Genomic DNA, 19662 nt, shown 5'->3' on the forward strand with positions numbered 1-19662 from the left:
GATGTTCAAGATACCTAATTCTGGGCGAGGGTTCGCGGTAAAGAGAGAAGATCCAGGCTAAACAGTGAGGGCCAAAGCCCCATCGGCGCAGAATATTGTGTAAGTATGGCCATGAGACTGTGTCAAATGCCTTCCGGATGTCTAAGGAAAGGAAACAGGTGGGAATATTGCGGGATTTGCTAGGAGAGTTGCGCATCGGATGTAGTCTGCGGCTTGTCGGGTTGGAATGAAGCCCACTTAGTCATTATGAATAAAGGATCCTATACACAAGTTAAGGCGCGTGGATAGGATTTTAGCTAGTAATTTGATATCTATGTTGAGGAGGAAGACTGGCCTATAATTGGACCATTTTGTGTCGTCCGAGTTTGGTTTTGGGATCATGGAGATGTTGGCTTGCACCGTTTCTGGGTTAAAGGTTTGGCCAGAATGCATATCTTTACAACACATCCAGGTGTCTACTGCTCTGTTTAGGATTTGTGTATGTCAGGGTAGAACAAACATTTAGGCCTCATGTACACAGGACACTTCTGAACTATGAAAACTGATTGCTGGAAAATGTAGGTTAAAAAAAGTCTGTTTAGCCGCGTTTGTATAACGTGTTTATGCGCGTTTGCAAACGTTTTTTAAAGATAAGCACAGGAGAACCTCCCATATGCCCAGAATGCACTGAAAAGTGGTAAATTATTAACTATTTCAGACTGTTTCAGAGAAATACACAGAGTAGAAGCAGACACAGCAGTATGTGTTGAGATTAGCTTAGGTGTGAGTTGCTCATTAACATTTCTTTTGTTTCCAAGGGTGGGAAAGGTGTCTGGTGGAGTTAGTCATTAAGGCCACCTGGCAAGGGGTCTACATGAGGAATTTGAGGTGTGAATGGTCATTAATATATCTTTTGTTTCCAAAGGTGGAAGAGGTCTGAGGTGTGAATTGGTCATTACAATGTGTGACAAGCTTGTTGGGAACATCCTGTGTGTAGTGTTTTGTCCATTTGAGCACCTTGAAAATGCTTTGCATGCATTTTTCATGATGAGAAGAGGCTCTGGACAGCAGTGGAAACCGGAAGAGTTAAAAAAAAATTCAAACGCAAAAGCTTATAAACGCGATTTGCTGCGTTTACAGCGTTTTGCGTTTCAAACGCTGATACAATCGACTGCTGAACGAACGTTTTCTGCATTAAAAAAAAACGACTGTAAACTCAAATGCCTGTAAACGAGGATGTGTACATGGACACATAGGAAAATATTAGGGTGAGTTCAGGGGTTGCTGAAAAAAACGCTGAACAACTGCAGTGTACATGAGCCCTTAGAATGTTAAACGTATCAAATCAGACTGTGTGTGGGTATACAGCTTGCTTGCATAAACTTGGGCACATGCACTGGCATAAAACCCTGGACACACAAAAGCCACATACAGGGATTTATGCCTGTATATATGTGCATGACTTGATTGAAGCACAGCATATACTTTCATGCAGCTAACATACAGCCATTCATTACTATGGGTGGCTGAACGCTTCAGCTGTCTCTCTCTGGTTAAAAATATGCCTGCAATTTATGTCGGATGCCTGAAAACATCCATGCGCATGAGCTTAACCAACTTAAATCTGAATGTAGGGGAACATGAAAGTCCTCTCTTGCAGTGGGCTACCCCCCACACTGCAAGGGTTAAATTCTCATTCACATCTAGGACAGAGAAAAGCAGTTTTACTTACCTAATGCTCTTGAAGGCTCCTCAGCTATGCAAGACACAGCCACCTCTCGCTTATCTCTAGCAGTCGAGTGCCCTCTGATTTCATCCGATGCATATTCATGCACTGGATGTAAGGATGCCAAGGATCAATCCACTGCTGGAGCAGAGGGAATTGCAATCTTGCAGAGAAGTGGAGGATTAGATAAAACTGCTTTCAGTTTTATTCTGCTCGGTGCACTTGGGACATGCTTACTGTACAACTGTATTCTACTAAACTAATCTAATCTATTGAAAGGACAGTAGTCAACAAATATTTGATGTTAGCTGTCTGAAAACTATTTAGTTTATCTTTGAAGACTATTTTTGTCATGGGTAGTCCTACTGATAGCTATGTTACTCTGCTTACATAACTTTCAGTATCTTCTGAACACACATACCCAACACTATATAAATCTAAGGATAACTTCAGGGGTAGGTACAAAAAAAAAAGTTCTGTGTATCATGTGGTCATCTGGTGTTTGACTCCTGTCTAGTTGCTGTTATGATTCTAATTCTGGTTTGTCTTGATCTGTCTGGCTGCTTTCTGTCCTGTTGATTGTGACCGTTTGCCTACCAACACTGCATTTGATAGGATCAACTTTATTGCATTTGGCCCTAAAGTAGAACTATAGGCAAAACTTGTTTTCATTTTGGATAGGATAAGGTCAAGGTAATACTCCCTGTTACACAGCCTAAACAGGAAGTGAGAGGAAATCCCTGCAAATTAAGGGAATCCCTTGGAAGATATCCCTACTATTCCCGTTCTGGGGACAACCCAAAATTTGTGATTTTCTTTTACTTTTAACAATAATGGTAATAAAACAAATAGAGAGGGTGAATCTCCCTAACTGGGTCACAGACAACAATAAAAACCTGACAGGTGTACAAATTCATCTCTACCCTATCCCCCCCCCCCCCCCGAAAAAAAAGGTTTTGCCTTTAGTTATACTTTAACCTCTGCATGAGTCATGGATGGATGTGGATCCTTTAGGTTGACTGTTGTGGGCTCTGCTCAGGAAGTGCACAGTCATCACCATGGACCCCTGCAATTTATTTGTAGTTGGGTAACAGCCCTATATTTGGTCCCAATGGAAACTGCTACTGAAAGGCACTTTTAAAGTACCAAACTATGGGCCAGAAATAATTTTTTCATTGTGTGTGTTTGAATACACAGGTTTACATATATTGAACAGTTTTCGTGTGTGCAATAAACACCTCATACTATACTACTATATCACTAATACACTACTTATCCATAAAGGTTCCAAGATCAATGCGAAAAAAAATGTTTTCTCAGCAAACACAAGTGAAGCAAACAGTTGTATCAGTTGAAAGTAATACACTGAACTGCTTCCAAACCAGACAGTCTGCTGAGGAAACCAAAAATGTGACAATTTCAGAATGTGCTCCAAACCCACAAGCATTAAGTCTGAACAGACATTGAAACAGTCAGATGAGCCCCTGGAAAAACTAGGTTCACATTTGGACTTACTCTACTTACTCCTTATTTTGCCATCCTCTGTGGGAAAAGAGAACTTTGTAGAGTTGGCCATGCAACTTACTTTTTTTCACCTCTGCCTCCTATGTTACCTGAAAAAAAGTAGAACTCTACGCTCTAAATGTGGCCAAACAATGGACAGGAATCTGTCTCTAGAAATCATTTTATAAGAAAACCAGCAGTATAATCTTTTTAAAAACTAAATAGAAGAAGCAGCACAGAAACTCTCCAGACTGCCAATAACTTTTGCCAGCATGCCAGATGTAGCTTTCAGGGAAATAAAAAATAAAACCTTGGCGTATGATATCCATAATTACCATTCAAACACAGGGAGGAGATGCAGGAATGCAGAAATGAGAGCAAGAAAATAACATGCAATTACATTTTTTTATATTTCTGAACAATCATGGCATTTTTTTTTAATCCCAACTAAGTTCTTAAAATGACAGATGATATGAATAGGTCTGTGATCATTCTCCTATCTAGCTAGCTTGGCCTGTGATAAATTACTCATGGGAAATCATAAATGAGCAGAGACTGTGCAGACTAGTGCTCCTTGCTTGAATGCCACAGGGAAAAGACTGTTAACAGCACAATTTATATCACTACCTGCTCTGTCCCCTGACCAAGAAGACATGCATGTGATATGCTTGGAAAAGTCAACAATAAATTACTTCCACTGCTAATCTATTCAGTATTAGTGAATTTTTTTTTCACTCTTTCACATAAAAGGCTTTTCACCAACAGCATTTGACTCAGTAAATATGTAGTGTTAAAGAAAGTGAAGAAATGTAAACAGGTCAAGAGAGTTCAAAGACAGAAGTGCAATATACTGCATGTTATGATCAGAGAGAAAGTGTGTCATGTCATGGGACTCTGCACTGAGACTGAGGCTCTGCAGTCACTATTACAGCAGTTGTTCCAGTCCAGACCTTATTCCAGGTCACAATCCTGCACATTTCCATTTGTCTCTGTTGGTCAGATGACCATGTTGACCACGCTAATAATTATCAGACGACGTTTTCCTGGAAACTGTATATACCTTTGATAATGTACCTCGCGACATGGCAAAAGAATTGGCAACTTCAGTTACAGAGGCACAAGCTAAGTGGGCACCAACAATTTGACCTCTTTGAAACTCAGTAAGCTCTGACACGACTCCGTATTACTAGCAGCGCACATAGTGAACAATGAAAGCGAGGCCTCCCACCTGATCGCTAGTTGTCTCAACACACAGTAGAAGCAAAAGAATGTTATGGCATTTCCGCTTTCAACGCGAAGCATGTAATCACTTTCACACCAGCAAATCATGTATTATTTCCATTTTGTGTCTAACCCCTGTACACCTGAACATAACTCTTGTTTTCAGCCAAAAAAGGGCCTGATATTTAAAAAAGATATTTCAAAGAAGCAAGCTGGCTACTGCAGGAATATCCATGCCATTCATTATGACTAAGGGACAACCCCTGACACTCATTATCAGTACAGGACAAACCCTACCATTCAGTAAAGGTAGAAGACAACCCCTGCCATTTAGAATGAGTAGAGAATAACTCCTGCCACTCGGGATCAGTAGAAGACAGCCAATGCTATTCATTATGAGTACAGAACAACCTCTGCCATTTAGCGTCAGTAGAAGATAGCCACTGCCATTCAGCATAAGTGTAAGCCAACTCCTGCCATTCAGAATGAATAGAAAACAACCACTGCCATTCAGCATGAGTAGAACACACCCCTTTCCATTAGGCATGAGTAGAAGACAACAGCTGCCATTCAGCATGAGTAGAAGACAACCCTTGCCACTCGGCATGGGAAGAGGACAACCCTTGCCATTCTGCATGAGTAGAGGACAACCTCATACGCTCAGCATGAGTAGAAGACAATCCCTGCCATTCAGCATGAGTAAAGGACAACCCCTTCCACTCAGCATGAGTAGAAGACAACTCTTGCCATTCGGCACAAGTAGAAGACAACCCATGCCATTCAGCATGAGTAGAAGACAACACATGCTATCCAGCATGACTAAAGGACAACCTCAGGAATTCAATATAAGTAAAGGATAACCCCAGCCATTTAATATGGGTAAAGCATAACTCCAGTCATGTGTAGTCAAGAACCGGTTCTTTCTCTGAAGATGTGCTCGGCACGTAACGCGTAAGGAGGAGCCTACGCACGCCTTGACGTCACGCTGTTGGAGCATGGTGGAGCTCCGGCGGCCACTACATCTGACAGGACGGTTAGTCCTGTCTGTTCTTTATGTGCTAGCTTTTGCCATTTTAATGGATGCATCCTGCCTTATCTGATTGAATAAATACTTTTTAACTATACTTCACTATGGGCATTTTTTCTTGATCCCTTGTGGGGAGCATCTTTTTTCTTAGATATCGTTGATGTGCAGTGGAGGAGCAGTGTTTTCTTTGGTGGAGCCGTCATTATTTTCTGCCATCTAGTGGATTTCTTCTGCCTAGCTCTGTATCATTGTGTGGACCTTCATTGATCAACAGAATACATCTACCCTCTCCATGCTGATGACTACTTTTTGAACTCTATCCTTACTACACTGCACTATTTATGTGCACTTCTGGTTAGTGTGCATTGTTACCCTAGGTCACCACAATTGGGACTTTTTTATGATCACTTTTTATTATGTCACATTTAAATTTCTAGCGCTGCACTTTTAATTTTATTTTCATGTGAGGACTTTTTGGTTATCCTGTGTGCTTCAGCTGCTTGTCTATTGAAAGCGCTCACTTTTTTGCTCTCTGTTTTATGCTTTTTACATACCGGCACAGGGTCAACGCTTGTGCACACAGTTGTGCGTGCATGGGAGGGGCAAGTTTGTTTTTTTTTAAGTTATTTTGATTTTTTAAATTATTTTTACACTGTACCTTTCATTTATTTTGTTGATCACTTTTAATGCTATCACAGGGAATGCAAATATCCCCTATAACTTCAATGGGCATTGTCATATATTCTTTTTTGAGAAATCTGGGGTCTATCAGGCTCTAGATATCTCCTCTGCCCTTACATTATCTAATCAAACCAAAATCGGTGTGATCAGATGCTTTCTCAATTTACAAATGGCGCTGTTTATATCCTGCGAAACTGAAGTGATGAAATGCTCGTAGCTTCCGAATTCTTAGACTATAGAGATGATTGGCACCACTCTGGTCTCCAATCAGCTCCATGGTCAGCTGGCAGAAACATCGGGTGCATTCTCAGGTTCCCCTGATGGCACGGAACTGCCCGAGAAGGCCGGGGAATGCAGCGAGGGAGGGGGGGCATCATATCCCGCTGTTTGTAAAAGTAACCCTGCAGCTAATTAGCCACTAGGATTTCTTTTACATGAAAGTCGATCGCTGGCTGAAAAGAACGATACCAGGATGATGCCTGCAGTTGTAGGCATCATCCTGGTATAACCATTCAAAGTCCAGTGATGTACCAGTACATCGCTGGTCCTTGTTGGGTGTATATGCTATGTTCTTTTTTTTTTGTATGCAGCCTGTGGACTGAATGAAAAAAAGAGAAGAAATCTCTGCCAGAAAGTGTGTGGTATTGCCCACCATTAGAATATACCGCCCTGCATCCACCCACTTCTAATGGTGGGCACATATTAGGTCACACTTTGCCACATGCGCCAGTTCCAAGATTGTACAAATGTCTAAATAGTGGCACGCTGGAATAAAAATTGTCCACGTATAAGTGGTACCCCATATGGAAAAAGGATGACACAAAGTCCCAAACTATCTTGCCACTGCTCCCCATGTAGTCTGGGCATCCGGGGGGCTCCACGTGACTATCTCTTCCCTCGGAAATCCGAAACTTATAAGTATACCCTGTTGTCCTCTCACAGGTCTTCTACATCTTGACCCCATATCTGGCACGCTTCCTGGGGAGAAATTGTTTGAATGCAAGGCGGCCAGAAAAATTAATCAGGGACTCATCAACGCAGATTTTTTTGCTGGGGAGTATAGACATCTGCAAATTTTTGGTTAAGGTGATTTGCAAGGGGCTGAATTTTGTGGAGCCGGTCAAATTCAGGGTCACCCCGAGGATGACAGAGTGTATTGTCATTGAAATGCATAAAACACATTGTACTCTCATATCTATGCCTGGCCATGGCAGCAGAGAACATGGGCATATGATAAATTGGGTCTGCGGACCAATACAACCGCAATTCATTTCTTTTAGTAATGCCCATGTTGAGGGTTAGGCCCAAAAAAATGTAAATTAGGAAACCGTAATGAGTTTCCATGCGACTGGACTGGCAAGGTTTGAATTTGGGTTGGTGGCGATAAATTGTTGTGCATATAAATTGCTTTGATCCGCAATCAACGCATACAGATATTCCGTGAAAAACAGCTCCAAAAATCAAGGAGGTATGTGAAAGACCAAGATGTATTAGACCACTGGTACTCGCCAGTTCACAAAAAGGTAGAGCGGCACTAGTACTGGCACTCTGCTGCATATGAGAGTCATCAAAATTTACCCGCAAGTGCTAAAAGAGATCAGGCCTGATTCTGCGAACACTGCAGTTGTGTGTGCAATGTATCAAGTGACAGTGACCTACTGACACTGCACTTGCTGGGGGAGAAGGGGGGGTAAGCGTAGGGGCTAAACGCAGGTGTTGGCAAGTGCCGGGGCTGATCCCGCTAATGCTGCGTTTTTGGGGATGCTATACTAATGTGAACGCTGGTATAGTGCTGATCTGATCAAAGATATTGATCCGTTCAGACACTATACTAGCAATGGAGGTTTATTGTGCATGAGCGTGCTCCTGGCAATCAAGGGGTTAAATGTGATGACTGGTGTACTGATAGGCAATCTGACGCTATCTGGGTGTGAAAACCCAAGGAGCGCAAATCATATATATATATATATATATATATATATATATATATATATATATATATATATGTGTGTGATTTTGCGCACCCATGCCGCCCTGTAGCAGTATTTCTGCTATAAGCAGAACTTTAACTGACAATTGCGCGGTCATGCAACACTGCACGCAAATTAAATTTACATCCTTTTTTCCCACAAATTGAGTTTTCTTTCGGTGGTATTTGATCGCCTGTGCGTTTTTTATTTTTTGCGCTATAAAAAAAAAAAGGCTGACAATTTTGAGAAAAAAAAACAATATTTTGGACTTTTTGCGATGAGTCATTTTAACCGTTTATCTTGTAAGTGCAAATTTTCCATTGTCTACTAATAAATTGTTAATACTGCACTTAGAGGCGCCTTCCTCTCTCTTTCTTATTTCTAAAACATAGCATGTGCATACCAAGAATTACACCCCAAATACATGCTTGTCCTGAGTATTGCGATACAACGTGTGACACTTTTCCAGAGCCTTGCCACATATAGAAGCCCAGCATCCAAGTAGCACCTTCAGGCATTCTAGGGGCATAAATTACTGTATAAATTTAAGTTCCTGACTGCCTATCACATTTTTGAAGGCCCTGGATCACCAGGACAGTGGAAACACCCAAAAATGACCCAATTTTGGAAAGCAAACACGTCAATGTATATTCTATGAGGCATAATGTGTCTTTTGAACATTTCATTTTTTTGCCACAAGTTTTTGAAAAACCTGGAAAGAAAATGAAAATGACAACACAAAGTTGTCAATCTATATTTCTAACTAACAGCATGGAGATACCAAGAATTACACCTCAAAATACATTCTGCTACTCCTCCTGATAATGGGGATACCACAGATTATGTACCCAACATTGCAACCTGTATAACACAAAAATCAACAAACACTGCCTTGCCGGATACTCAGAAGTATTACCAGCCTATTTAGGTAGATTGATAGATAGGTGCCGCCATAAGAGCAGCAAACTCTGGATTAGGGTTGAACAAGCCCAAAGTAACATACAGTTATGCAGGGCCCCTTGGTGCTATAGTGCACTGCCCTCTCACCCCCTTATAGGCACAGCGCTAAATATCTGTTCCAGGCATCCTGGGTAACCTGTGTTTCTCACCAGGCCTTCAGGAGAGTGCATTCCAATCATTACTGGCTGAAGGTCAATTTCATGCCTCTCACTTTCTAGGAACAGCTGCTTGGCCTACCATAAAGGACATTGATGAACTCTGTGGGTCCCTTTCGTTTGGACTTTTGGAAGGAGGTGCAACTGAACCACTTCCTCCATTCTCTGGTCCCTCCCAGTCAGTTTGACTGAACCATTACGACTCTGGAGGACTACTGCTCACGGCAGGGACCTCTCCCTCATGCTTTTTTAAAAATGTACACTTTACTAGTCACACCACCAGATGATCATCGACTACCCTTCCTTGAGAAATGGGAGTCAGATTTGGGCAAGATATTTATGAAGACTCAATATAATCAAATTCACCTTACAATCCTTAAATGCTCCAGGATACAGGAAACTAACTATAAGATCCTCTCTCGGTGGTACTACACCCCCAACTCTTCTATATAACTTCTTTCCACATACATCTGACCAATGCTGGCAAAGCCAGGAGAAATGGGGTATGTTACTTCACATTTTTTGGTCATGTCCTAAACTCTTTAGTTTCTCGAAAGAGGTCCCGAGGATTGCACAGAAATTCACGGATTATAAGGTACCTAGCTTTCTTCCTCCTTCATGCTTCTAATATACCAGCTAAAATATATAAGAAATCATTACTCCGCCACCTCCTAAATGCCGCCAAGTCATGTATACCCCTTACTTGGAAGAGCACATAGCCACTGTCCATTGGACTCTGGCTCAGTAAAGAAGACATGGTTGATAAACAATCCAGACAGCAGGCAGAGACATAGTCGATAAACAGGCCAGGGTCAGTTAAGGTGGAAAGGAGTGAAATGGTTGGTCAAGGCAGCAGGCCAATGATCTGAACAGATACTGAAAATGGGGAAATGGCAGGCTGTTAGAAATATGGGCTAATATTCCAGTCACGTGTGATAAGAAGTTATGTGGATTTGTGGTACAGTTGCAAGAAAAAATATGTGAACCCGTTGGGATTACGTGGAGTTTTGCATGAATTGGGCATAAAATGTGCTCTGAACGTCATCTAAGTCACAACAATAGAAGAACACAGTCTGCTGAACATAATACTACACAAACATTAGATGTTGCCATGGTTTAATTGCACATAACATGTAAACATTCAAAGTGCAGGGAGGAAAAAGTATGTGAACCTTTGGACTTAATAACTGGTTGACCCTCCTTTGGCAGCAATAACCTCAACCAAACGTTTCCTGTAGTTGCAGATCAGACCTGCACAACGATCTGGAGTAATTTTGGACCACTCCTCTTCACAAAACTGTTTCAGTGTAGCAATATTCTTGGGATGTCTGGTGTGAATCGCTCTCTTAAGGTCATGCCACTACATTTCAATCGGGTTGAGGCCAGGACTCTGACTGGGCCACTCCAGAAGGCGTATTCTGTGCTGTTGCAGCCATTGTTTTGTTGAATTACTTGTATGCTTTGGGTCATTATCCTGTTGCATCACCCATCCTCTGCGGAGCTTCAGTTGGCGTACGTTTTCCTGCAAAATGTCTTGATCAACTCTGGAATTCATTTTCCCATCAATGACAAAAATCCATCCAGGCCCTGAGGCAGCAAAGCAGCCTCAAACCATGACGCTCCCTCCGCCATGTTTTACAGTGGGGATGAGGTTTTGATGTTGGTGTGCTGTGCCTTTTTTTCTCCACACATAGTGTTGTGTGTTCTTCCCAAACAACTCAATCTTGGTTTCATCTGTCCACAGTATATTTTGCCAGTAGTGCTGTGGAACATCCAGATGCTCTTTTGCAAACTTCAAACGTGCTGCAATATTCTTTTTGGACAGCAATGGCTTCCTCCGTGGTGTCCTCCCATGTACTCCATTCTTGTTTAATGTTTTCCTTATTGTAGATGTGTCAACAAAAATGTTAGCATGTGCCAGAGATTTCTGTAGGTCTTTAGCTGACACTCTGGGATTCTTCTTTACCTCATGCAGCATTCTGCACTGTGCTCTTGCAGTCATTTTTACAGGACGACCACGCCTAGGGAGAGTAGCAACAGTGCTAAACTTTCTCCATTTGTAGACAGTCTGTCTTACCGTGGACACATGAACATCAAGGCTTTTGGAGATACTTTTGTAACCCTTTCCAGCTTCATGCAAGTCAACAATTCTTGATCGTAGGTCTTCTGAGAGCTCTTTTCTGCGAGGCATGGTTCACATCAGACAGTGCTTCTTGAAACCAGTAAACCCAAAACAGGTGTGTGTTTTTTAAGGGCAGGACAGCTGTCAGCAACACATTCAATTTCATCACACTGATTGGAGTCAAGGTTGGCGCACTCCTGGCTCCAATTAGCTCAGGGAGAAATCATTAAGCTAGGGCCTCACATACTTTTTCCTCCCTGCACTGTGAATGTTTACATGTTATGTGCAATTAAACCATGGCAACATCTAATGTTTGTGTAGTATTATGTTCAGCAGACTGTGTTCTTCTATCGTTGTGACTTAGATGACGTTCAGAGCACATTTTATGCCCAATTCATGCAAAACTCCACGTAATCCCAAGGGGTTCACATACTTTTTCTTGCAACTGTAAGTAACCTACGCATAAATATTATAAATGGCCAAATGAATAAAATTATTAATGGTCGAATGAATAAAATAAATTCCAAATTTTTTATACCAGATACAGGACCTTCTTGTTGCTAAACAGGGTTGTAGCATCTGATCGTTGAAATCCAGCCCCCTCATGTAGAGATTATAATCTTGGAAGCACGCAGGCATTTGGATGGGACTATGTTTTATGGTAATTTCCTCCAAAGTGCCATTATGGATATGGACAGGATGTACACATCTCTCTTATCCTTCCCTTTCACGGCCAACACTTCGTCGTTCCTCAGACTTACTGATTCTCCCCTTTGTAGCCTTGTGGTCACTAAACTTTATGCGAAGCCCTTGTATAGAAGTATGTATCTAGGTAGATGTGATAACCTTTTTTGAATAGCAGAACGCATACAAATATCCAGTGGCTCTTTCACAAAGCTTGTAGAGCTATACTCCATTTGACTTGGAACCGATTGCTTGGTTCCCAGCCAGCTAGTGAAGTGGTAAGAAATTTGTCCATACAGATGTTTTGGTCAGGGAAATAAACTTCAGCAAATATCTAAGAAAAAAAAATCAAGTAGTGGTCGAATTTTCTATAATTTGTCATAGCCAGGATGACCTCGGGGAGGGCACTGGATATTGTCATTGAATTGAAGGACTCACATGATCATCTCATAGCGTGACCTGGGCATTACAGCAGAATAAATAGGTATGTGGTGGATGGGGTAAGTGCACCAGTAGGCATGTCCTTAATTTTTTTGTAAGCTGCATGTTAAAGGTGTGATCCAAAAATAACTTGAACTCCTCCACTGTGAGACGTCTCCATTAAAAAGGAATTACATAGGGTGAACTGGGGTTGTTTGCAATGTATTATAAAACATAAGGAATGCTGCGCTACATTCAAATCAAACAAAATGTGAATGTGGGATCCCAAAATATTAAATAAAAAAATGTGACAATGTTATCAAAACAGGTCTATACGTGCTCACTGATAATAACATAAATCAAATAAATAGCTCAAAAACATGTGGAAACACAAAAAAACAATATCTATATATATGTGCATAAACCAAAAAAAACACACATATATAATATAATCACACGTGCCTATTGTGAAGTGAAAAATAACCATAATAATGGTACACACAAACTTATATCTCAAAGTCCAAAATATAAATATTGTTGGTGAACCAAACAGTAAACGGTGCTTCCAAATTGTACTGTTAGTGACCACAGGTGAAAACTCGTGCAGGTTTCTGGGTGTATACAGATCTGCGAATCCAACCACCATCTGAATTAGCCTCTCACCTTATCCCTTCGACCCTTGCGGATCAAAGAGCAGTAGTGGATCCCTCTCACAGATCCTCCAGGCATCAAAACACTCCAAAGACAGTTTTCTCAAGAGTATAATATTCCCACTATGGCTCTTCTCCAGGAAGACACATGACACTGTGACGCAACGCGTCGGCTTAACGCGGTGACGTATTTCCGGCGTGGTGGCCATCTTGGTACACCTGTGCATGCAGCTGTACACCCAACAGATATATCCTCATCTGAAAGCATGAGGTTTGTTCTTGGACTGGCTGCTACGTAAGTTTCAATGTAAATATGCTACATGTTCCTATGGTATAATTAAATATACTACACTATGGGAGGATTCCTTTGTCTCATTTTGAGAGATTGATATTACAACTTTTCCTGGAGAAGAGCCATAGTGGGAATATTATACTCTGAGAAAACTGTCTTTGGAGTGTTTTGATGCCTGGAGGATCTGTGAGAGGGATCCACTACTGCTCTTTGATCCGCAAGGGTCGAAGGGATAAGGTGAGAGGCTAATTCAGATGGTGGTTGGATTCGCAGATCTGTATACACCCAGAAACCTGCACGAGTTTTCACCTGTGGTCACTAACAGTACAATTTGGAAGCACCGTTTACTGTTTGGTTCACCAACAATATTTATATTTTGGACTTTGAGATATAAGTTTGTGTGTACCATTATTATGGTTATTTTTCACTTGACAATAGGCACGTGTGATTATATTATATATGTGTGTTTTTTTGGTTTATGCACATATATATAGATATTGTTTTTTTGTGTTTCCACATGTTTTTGAGCTATTTATTTGATTTATGTTATTATCAGTGAGCACGTATAGACCTGTTTTGATAACATTGTCACATTTTTTTATTTAATATTTTGGGATCCCACATTCACATTTTGTTTGATTTGAATGTAGCGCAGCATTCCTTATGTTTTATATTTACTTAATCACTGGTATATGATTTAATGCTAGCAGCTCTCTTTGGGATTTACACACATATTTAATTGATTTATTTAATTTTTTAAATATACACTTGGAGCGCAGGAGGGTCACACCATCACGTTTGCAATGTATTGTTAGGCAAAAAATATTGGTCAGGTGCACAATAAACTGTCGGAGAAAAGAATTAATCAAAAAAAAAAAGTTTTCAGTGTTGGCCTGCATACCTGGCTGTGTGGGAAAAGGGGGAATATTTGTTGATCGATAATTGGAGCCATACTGGGTTTGCAATAGCATCTGGGAGATATATTTCGGCCCTGATTCTTGGGGTCTGGTGTGATATTCCAGGGCTGGTACTGGGCCTTTCATCCTGGGGTCTAGTGCCATTGGTGTTTGCCGATTGACCATTGGGGTGAATGGCACTGCTGGTGGCTGCCTAGTTTTCGGAGCACCTTATTCTTTTAGGAGGAGCCCTTTCTTTCTCTGATTCTATTGCTGATCCACTACTTTTGCCGAATCGGAATCAGATGGTGAGCGCTCCGCACTGCTCTCATCTGTCATACTGAGGATTTGAAATGCTTCCTCACTAGTGCAATTTTTGTTTTACATGGCTAGCTCTTTTGACACTGGGACAGGAAGACTGCTGATGGTGGCTGTGCGATGGATACTCTGCAGATGGGTGGCCCTGTGACGGGTACCCTGCTGACGGGCGGCTGTAGGACAGGTATTCTGCTGATGGGCGACTGTGTGGCAAGTACACTGCTGATGGCGGCACTGATGGGTGATGTGTGACAGGTGCACTGCTGATGGGCACTGATGGGTGACGGGTGTACTGCTGATGGACACTGATGGGCGACAGGTACGCTAACGGGCACCAGTAACACTGCTGATGGGTGACAGGTGCACTGATGGGTGACAGTAACACTGCTGATGGGTAACAGGTACACTGATAGGCAAATTGACAGGGGTTGTGCAGTCACTGTACTGTATTCAGATCGGTAGCTCACTGTTAGCTGACTCTCCTCACACATGAAAAAGGAGGCAAAAACACACATTAAAAAATGCATGAGTCTCACATTCAAGTGGATGGGCTGCCCTATGCTGTTGCACGTCAAGCGTGCAAAAAAGGATGAAAAAAATGTGATACGGCACAAGTGTGAAAGCAGCCCTCAGAACAGTCAAGGTTTCTGTTATTATGTAATCTCTCAGCTTGTATTAATCACAAATGTCTGAAGGTTACAGAAGCACACAAAAAACTGCTAGAACAGATATTCCAGTTTATAACCAGTTACACCACAACCCTGCCCATTTTCCATTGAAGTTACCTCCTGCTAATACCTGGTGAGGTCCAAAAAGAAACACACCCATTTAAAAGTCATTGAAAAATATACTTAACTTCTGGGAACAGGAAAGCTAAATGTAAACTTTATAATTTCATAGATTCTTTCATAAAGAGGAATTTAAAAGCTATATCAAATTGTCAAGTATAAATTATACCCGAATAGACTGACATTCTCTCAAGTTTAACTGTTATGACAGCATGTTATATTTACTTATATTTTGTTTTTTGGATAAAATTTGTATAGTTTTAAGGTTTGTCTATGTGCCATATTAGCTGTAAAAAACATTTTTAACCAAGGTATAATATGTCAAAATCAGAAATATCCACCTTTCAGTCCCTGGTCCTCTGAGGCTTTGTATTTTGACAGAATGAGATTTTTAAGGGACTTTAAAATGTAAAAAAAAAAACAAAGCAAGTTGAAAGTAGCAGAGACATATCACTCGTTCAGAGGACATCCCTGGGGTACTAGGACCAGAGAAACAGGATATGTAAAAAAATCTGTAAAAAGTTCTTGATGCTGGTGGCTCGTCATCATGTCCCCTGATTTCTCTGGTGCCCATAGGATTTCGATGACAGTCAAATCAGGGAACTGCCTTTATAAGGAAAGTTATACCGACAGCAAAGCATCTTTAAATAAAAATATCAACATCAGCTCAAGAACTAAATATATATTACTCTAAAATATACTTTTGAACCTGTTTTCCTAATAGATGTGTTTTAAATCTTCACCCCACAGTTACAATTTTTTCACTTTTTTTTAAGAGCATCAGAAAATATTTTCTCAGCTCTGGAAATGAAGTATATAAGTGGATGATTGCAGTGAATGGAGCAAATATAAAGCTGTTTTCTTAAAATGAATACATAAAAATGACGTGGTGATTTATGGCTCAGCCACATTACTGCAGGCAAACAGTAGAGCCTTTCAATGAGTTTATACATCTCTGAAAGTAAAATAAACACAATATTACAAACTTAATGTTTTTGGCTTCAGTTTCTTACCGTGGTGAAGATCTTTTTCGACAAGCTTCATCTGCAGCTGGAAAATTTGCTCTTCAAGTTTGCATATGGAGTGTTTCATTCTTTCCCTCCTGGTAATCATGTAACATAGATTTCTCACCTGTGAACAAACCAGGCTTGTTATATGTGACATTCAAAAGTGATCATTTAAAATAACAGCATGATCCTTACAGACACTAAGGGGTCTATTTATCTTTAAAAAAAATAGCAATTTGCCTAGTGAAAGTGCATTTCTATTAATTCTTTACAAAAACAAATGTTATTGGGCTATTGCATGTGCTATGTGAATGTTTTCAATTGATTTAAAAAAGAAAGTAGTGCATTTGGCTACTAGGTGGCACTAAGTATCATAGTGTAGGTAAATCCAATGATACTTTGCACCATCTGGTGGCCATTTACAAGGAAAAATGGAAACTACAGACTGACCAGTAGATACCACTAAGTATTGCAGGACATTCAGAGTTCTTTTTTTCATTTTAACTGTTTTCCGACAGCCCTATAGCAAAACTACAGATACAGGGCTGCAGGACTGGGCAAAATCACGTATACATATGTGATTTTGTATTTCCGGGTAGGGGGTGCGCGCGCTGCCCTACCCATGCTGCCATTGGCGGCTACAGCTGTCGATCACCGGGTCCTGGCTGGTGATTCCCCAACGACACCCGGTGATTGCCGAGGAACACTGACATAGGAGAGTATTTACACATATTGGGATTTTTTTAGTTAAAGACATGTAGCAGAATACATTTTGGCCTAAATTTATGATGAAATTAGATTTTTTTATTTTTTTTACTGGATATGTTTTAAAGCAAAAAGTCAAAAATATTGTTTTTTTTTCAAAATTGTTGGTCTTTTTTTGTTTCTAGTGCAAAAAAAAAAACAGCAGAGGCGATCAAATACCGCCAAAAGAAAGCTCCATTTGTGGAAAAAAGGGCATAAACTTCATTTGGGTGTAGCGTTGCATAACTGCGCAATTGTCAGTTAAAGCAACTCAGCGCCATATCACAAAAAATGGCCTGGTCAGGTAGGGGGGTATATCCTCTGGAGGGCAAGTGGTTAACTCAATGAAAAATGTTCAACCAGCACAGGAAATAGCCAGAAACCATTCAGTTTGTGTTCTTTTCGCACAGAATGAAAATGGTTAAAACACACCCCTAAGCTTCAAGCATATTAGTAACGGAGGATCTATGGTGTAATAGTTAATTACTATTTTATAAAACAAAGATCAAAATATGTCTTTAACGGTATAATATAGGTATTAAATGATCCATAGGCAGTTTTAGGTGGAATTTATTATTTACATGTTTTGATCCTAAACATATTCTGCAAGGCTGCAGTTTCTTTTCTGAGAGTATAACAACACAGATATTTCAGCTGTGTTCAGGATCTGCCAAATCAAAGCTGAACTCAAACAACTTATCTTTATTGCAAACTTTTAGTCTAATTTGGCTAGATGTAAGTATTCATATCTGATATCTATGGGGACACTGGGGATGCTGAAACTCCCTGTAGAAGTCTGTGTTACTACAATATTCCTGTTCTTCTGGGTGTTACTCAGGTAGAAAGGAGAAGTTGGAGAAGTCCCAATCTATCTCCTACACAGATTGTCTTGTAACAATTGAAAAAATACAAGGTGTTCTCCGAACTGGTGTGATAGCACTGTATACTACAGTGATTTTTAACATCCCTAATGGCCTTGATATTAGATATGGATACTTACGTTGAATCAAAATGGAACAAAAATTGAATATATATTTCATTAGTTTTCATGGATAGTTGTCAAGATAAAAACATTTTCAGCAAGCACACAAAATACCAGTTGATCTTGCCAGAAATGCAGTCACTGTGTGACTTCCTGTGAGCTGAACTGAAAATAAAAACAAACAATATTATCTTCCTTCTGTAAAACTACAAATCTCTCCATTCACCAAGTAATGTAGATGATCAAAGACAGGCATGTTTGAAGCCCAGCTTGAGTGACAACCATGGCCTTCTTACTTAGACACAGGAATAGAAAGTGTGTTATTCAGAGCAGAGTTGGACACAAGTACCTTCAATAATCACCTTTCAGTGAGGCTCCATTCACATCTGAGAGTAGCGGGTTTTCAGTGCATATTTTACCGCAATTTTTGCGTGTTTTCATATAGCGTTTTTGAGCTTTGGCATTATTTTATTAGCCAATAGAGAAAAATATCATCTGTTGCATCATTTGTTGCTAGGTTTTTCTGCTTCAGCTTTTCCATCAGTTTTTATTTCTTCTTCTTATTATTATTAATAATTTAATATTTTATTATTATTAAATAATTATTTTATTAATTTATTATTTATTATTTTTGTTGATGATGATGATAATAAATGAATAAATAAATGTTAAATACACAAGTAAATAAAAGTAATCATAAATAAATGCTATGCAATAATAAAAAAAATAATAATTAACCCCTAACCTTAACCTCCTATCCCTTAAAAAATATATTTCATTATTATTATTACTATTATTAATAATAATAAAATTAACCACTTGACCTCCTGAGGATTTACCCTCCTTCCTGACCAGGCCATTTTTTGCATTATGGCACTGCATTACTTTAACTGACAATTGTGTGGTCCTGCAACGCTGCAACCATGAATGGAGCTTTCTTTTGGTGGTATTTAATCGCCTGTGCGTGTTTTATCTTTTCCTCAAAAACAAAAAAACAAAAAAAAAGCAACAATTTTGAGAAAAAAAACAATATTTTTTACTTTTTGCTATTAAACATGTCCAGTAAAAAAAAATTAATCAGTTCCCAACCGCGCAATAGCCGAAGGACGGCTACAGCGCGGTTGTATGGTTCTGGGCCGATGTCCATGGACGTATCATGAACACAGAGATGGACGCTGTCACGGATCACAAGATCGCCGCCACCAACATGCGACAATCCCACAACCGCTGCCACCAATATGTCACGATCGCGGTGTCAGACCCCAGACCTTCTCATCAAACTCGTGACGAAAGGACTGGCCAATCTAAAACCGCTATGTGACGTGCGTAACAATACCACGCCCAGCTGTACCCTGCACAAAGATTTTCCAGCTAATGGACTACAATCTATGTACCTGCAACCTGAGCGATTGTTACTGGGTCGGGTTAATTACGCAACTAACCCTCCACACTGCCACCACCTCCTTTTTGTACAGAGAAAGAGGAAACTCGCGTTATCAGTTATAACGCTATAATGATTGAAATAATCGTCTGTAAA

At 40.3% G+C, this 19662-nt stretch overlaps 1 protein-coding gene across 2 annotated transcripts in view; it reads right to left on the minus strand.

The window, feature by feature from the left end:
- The window catches only part of JADE2 (jade family PHD finger 2), a 479241-nt gene that overhangs the window by 24891 nt on the left and 434688 nt on the right, over positions 1-19662 (minus strand). For both annotated transcript variants that reach the window (XM_089669946.1, XM_089669945.1), the window contains one exon: positions 16406-16523. In XM_089669946.1, coding sequence (XP_089526072.1) covers positions 16406-16523 — 118 coding nt within the window. The remainder of the gene's footprint in view (positions 1-16405; positions 16524-19662) is intronic.

This window comes from Staurois parvus, unplaced genomic scaffold (assembly GCF_062004578.1).
Source record: "Staurois parvus isolate SC_StPar_1 unplaced genomic scaffold, SC_StPar_1.0 ptg000085l, whole genome shotgun sequence".
Lineage (NCBI taxonomy): Eukaryota > Metazoa > Chordata > Amphibia > Anura > Ranidae > Staurois > Staurois parvus.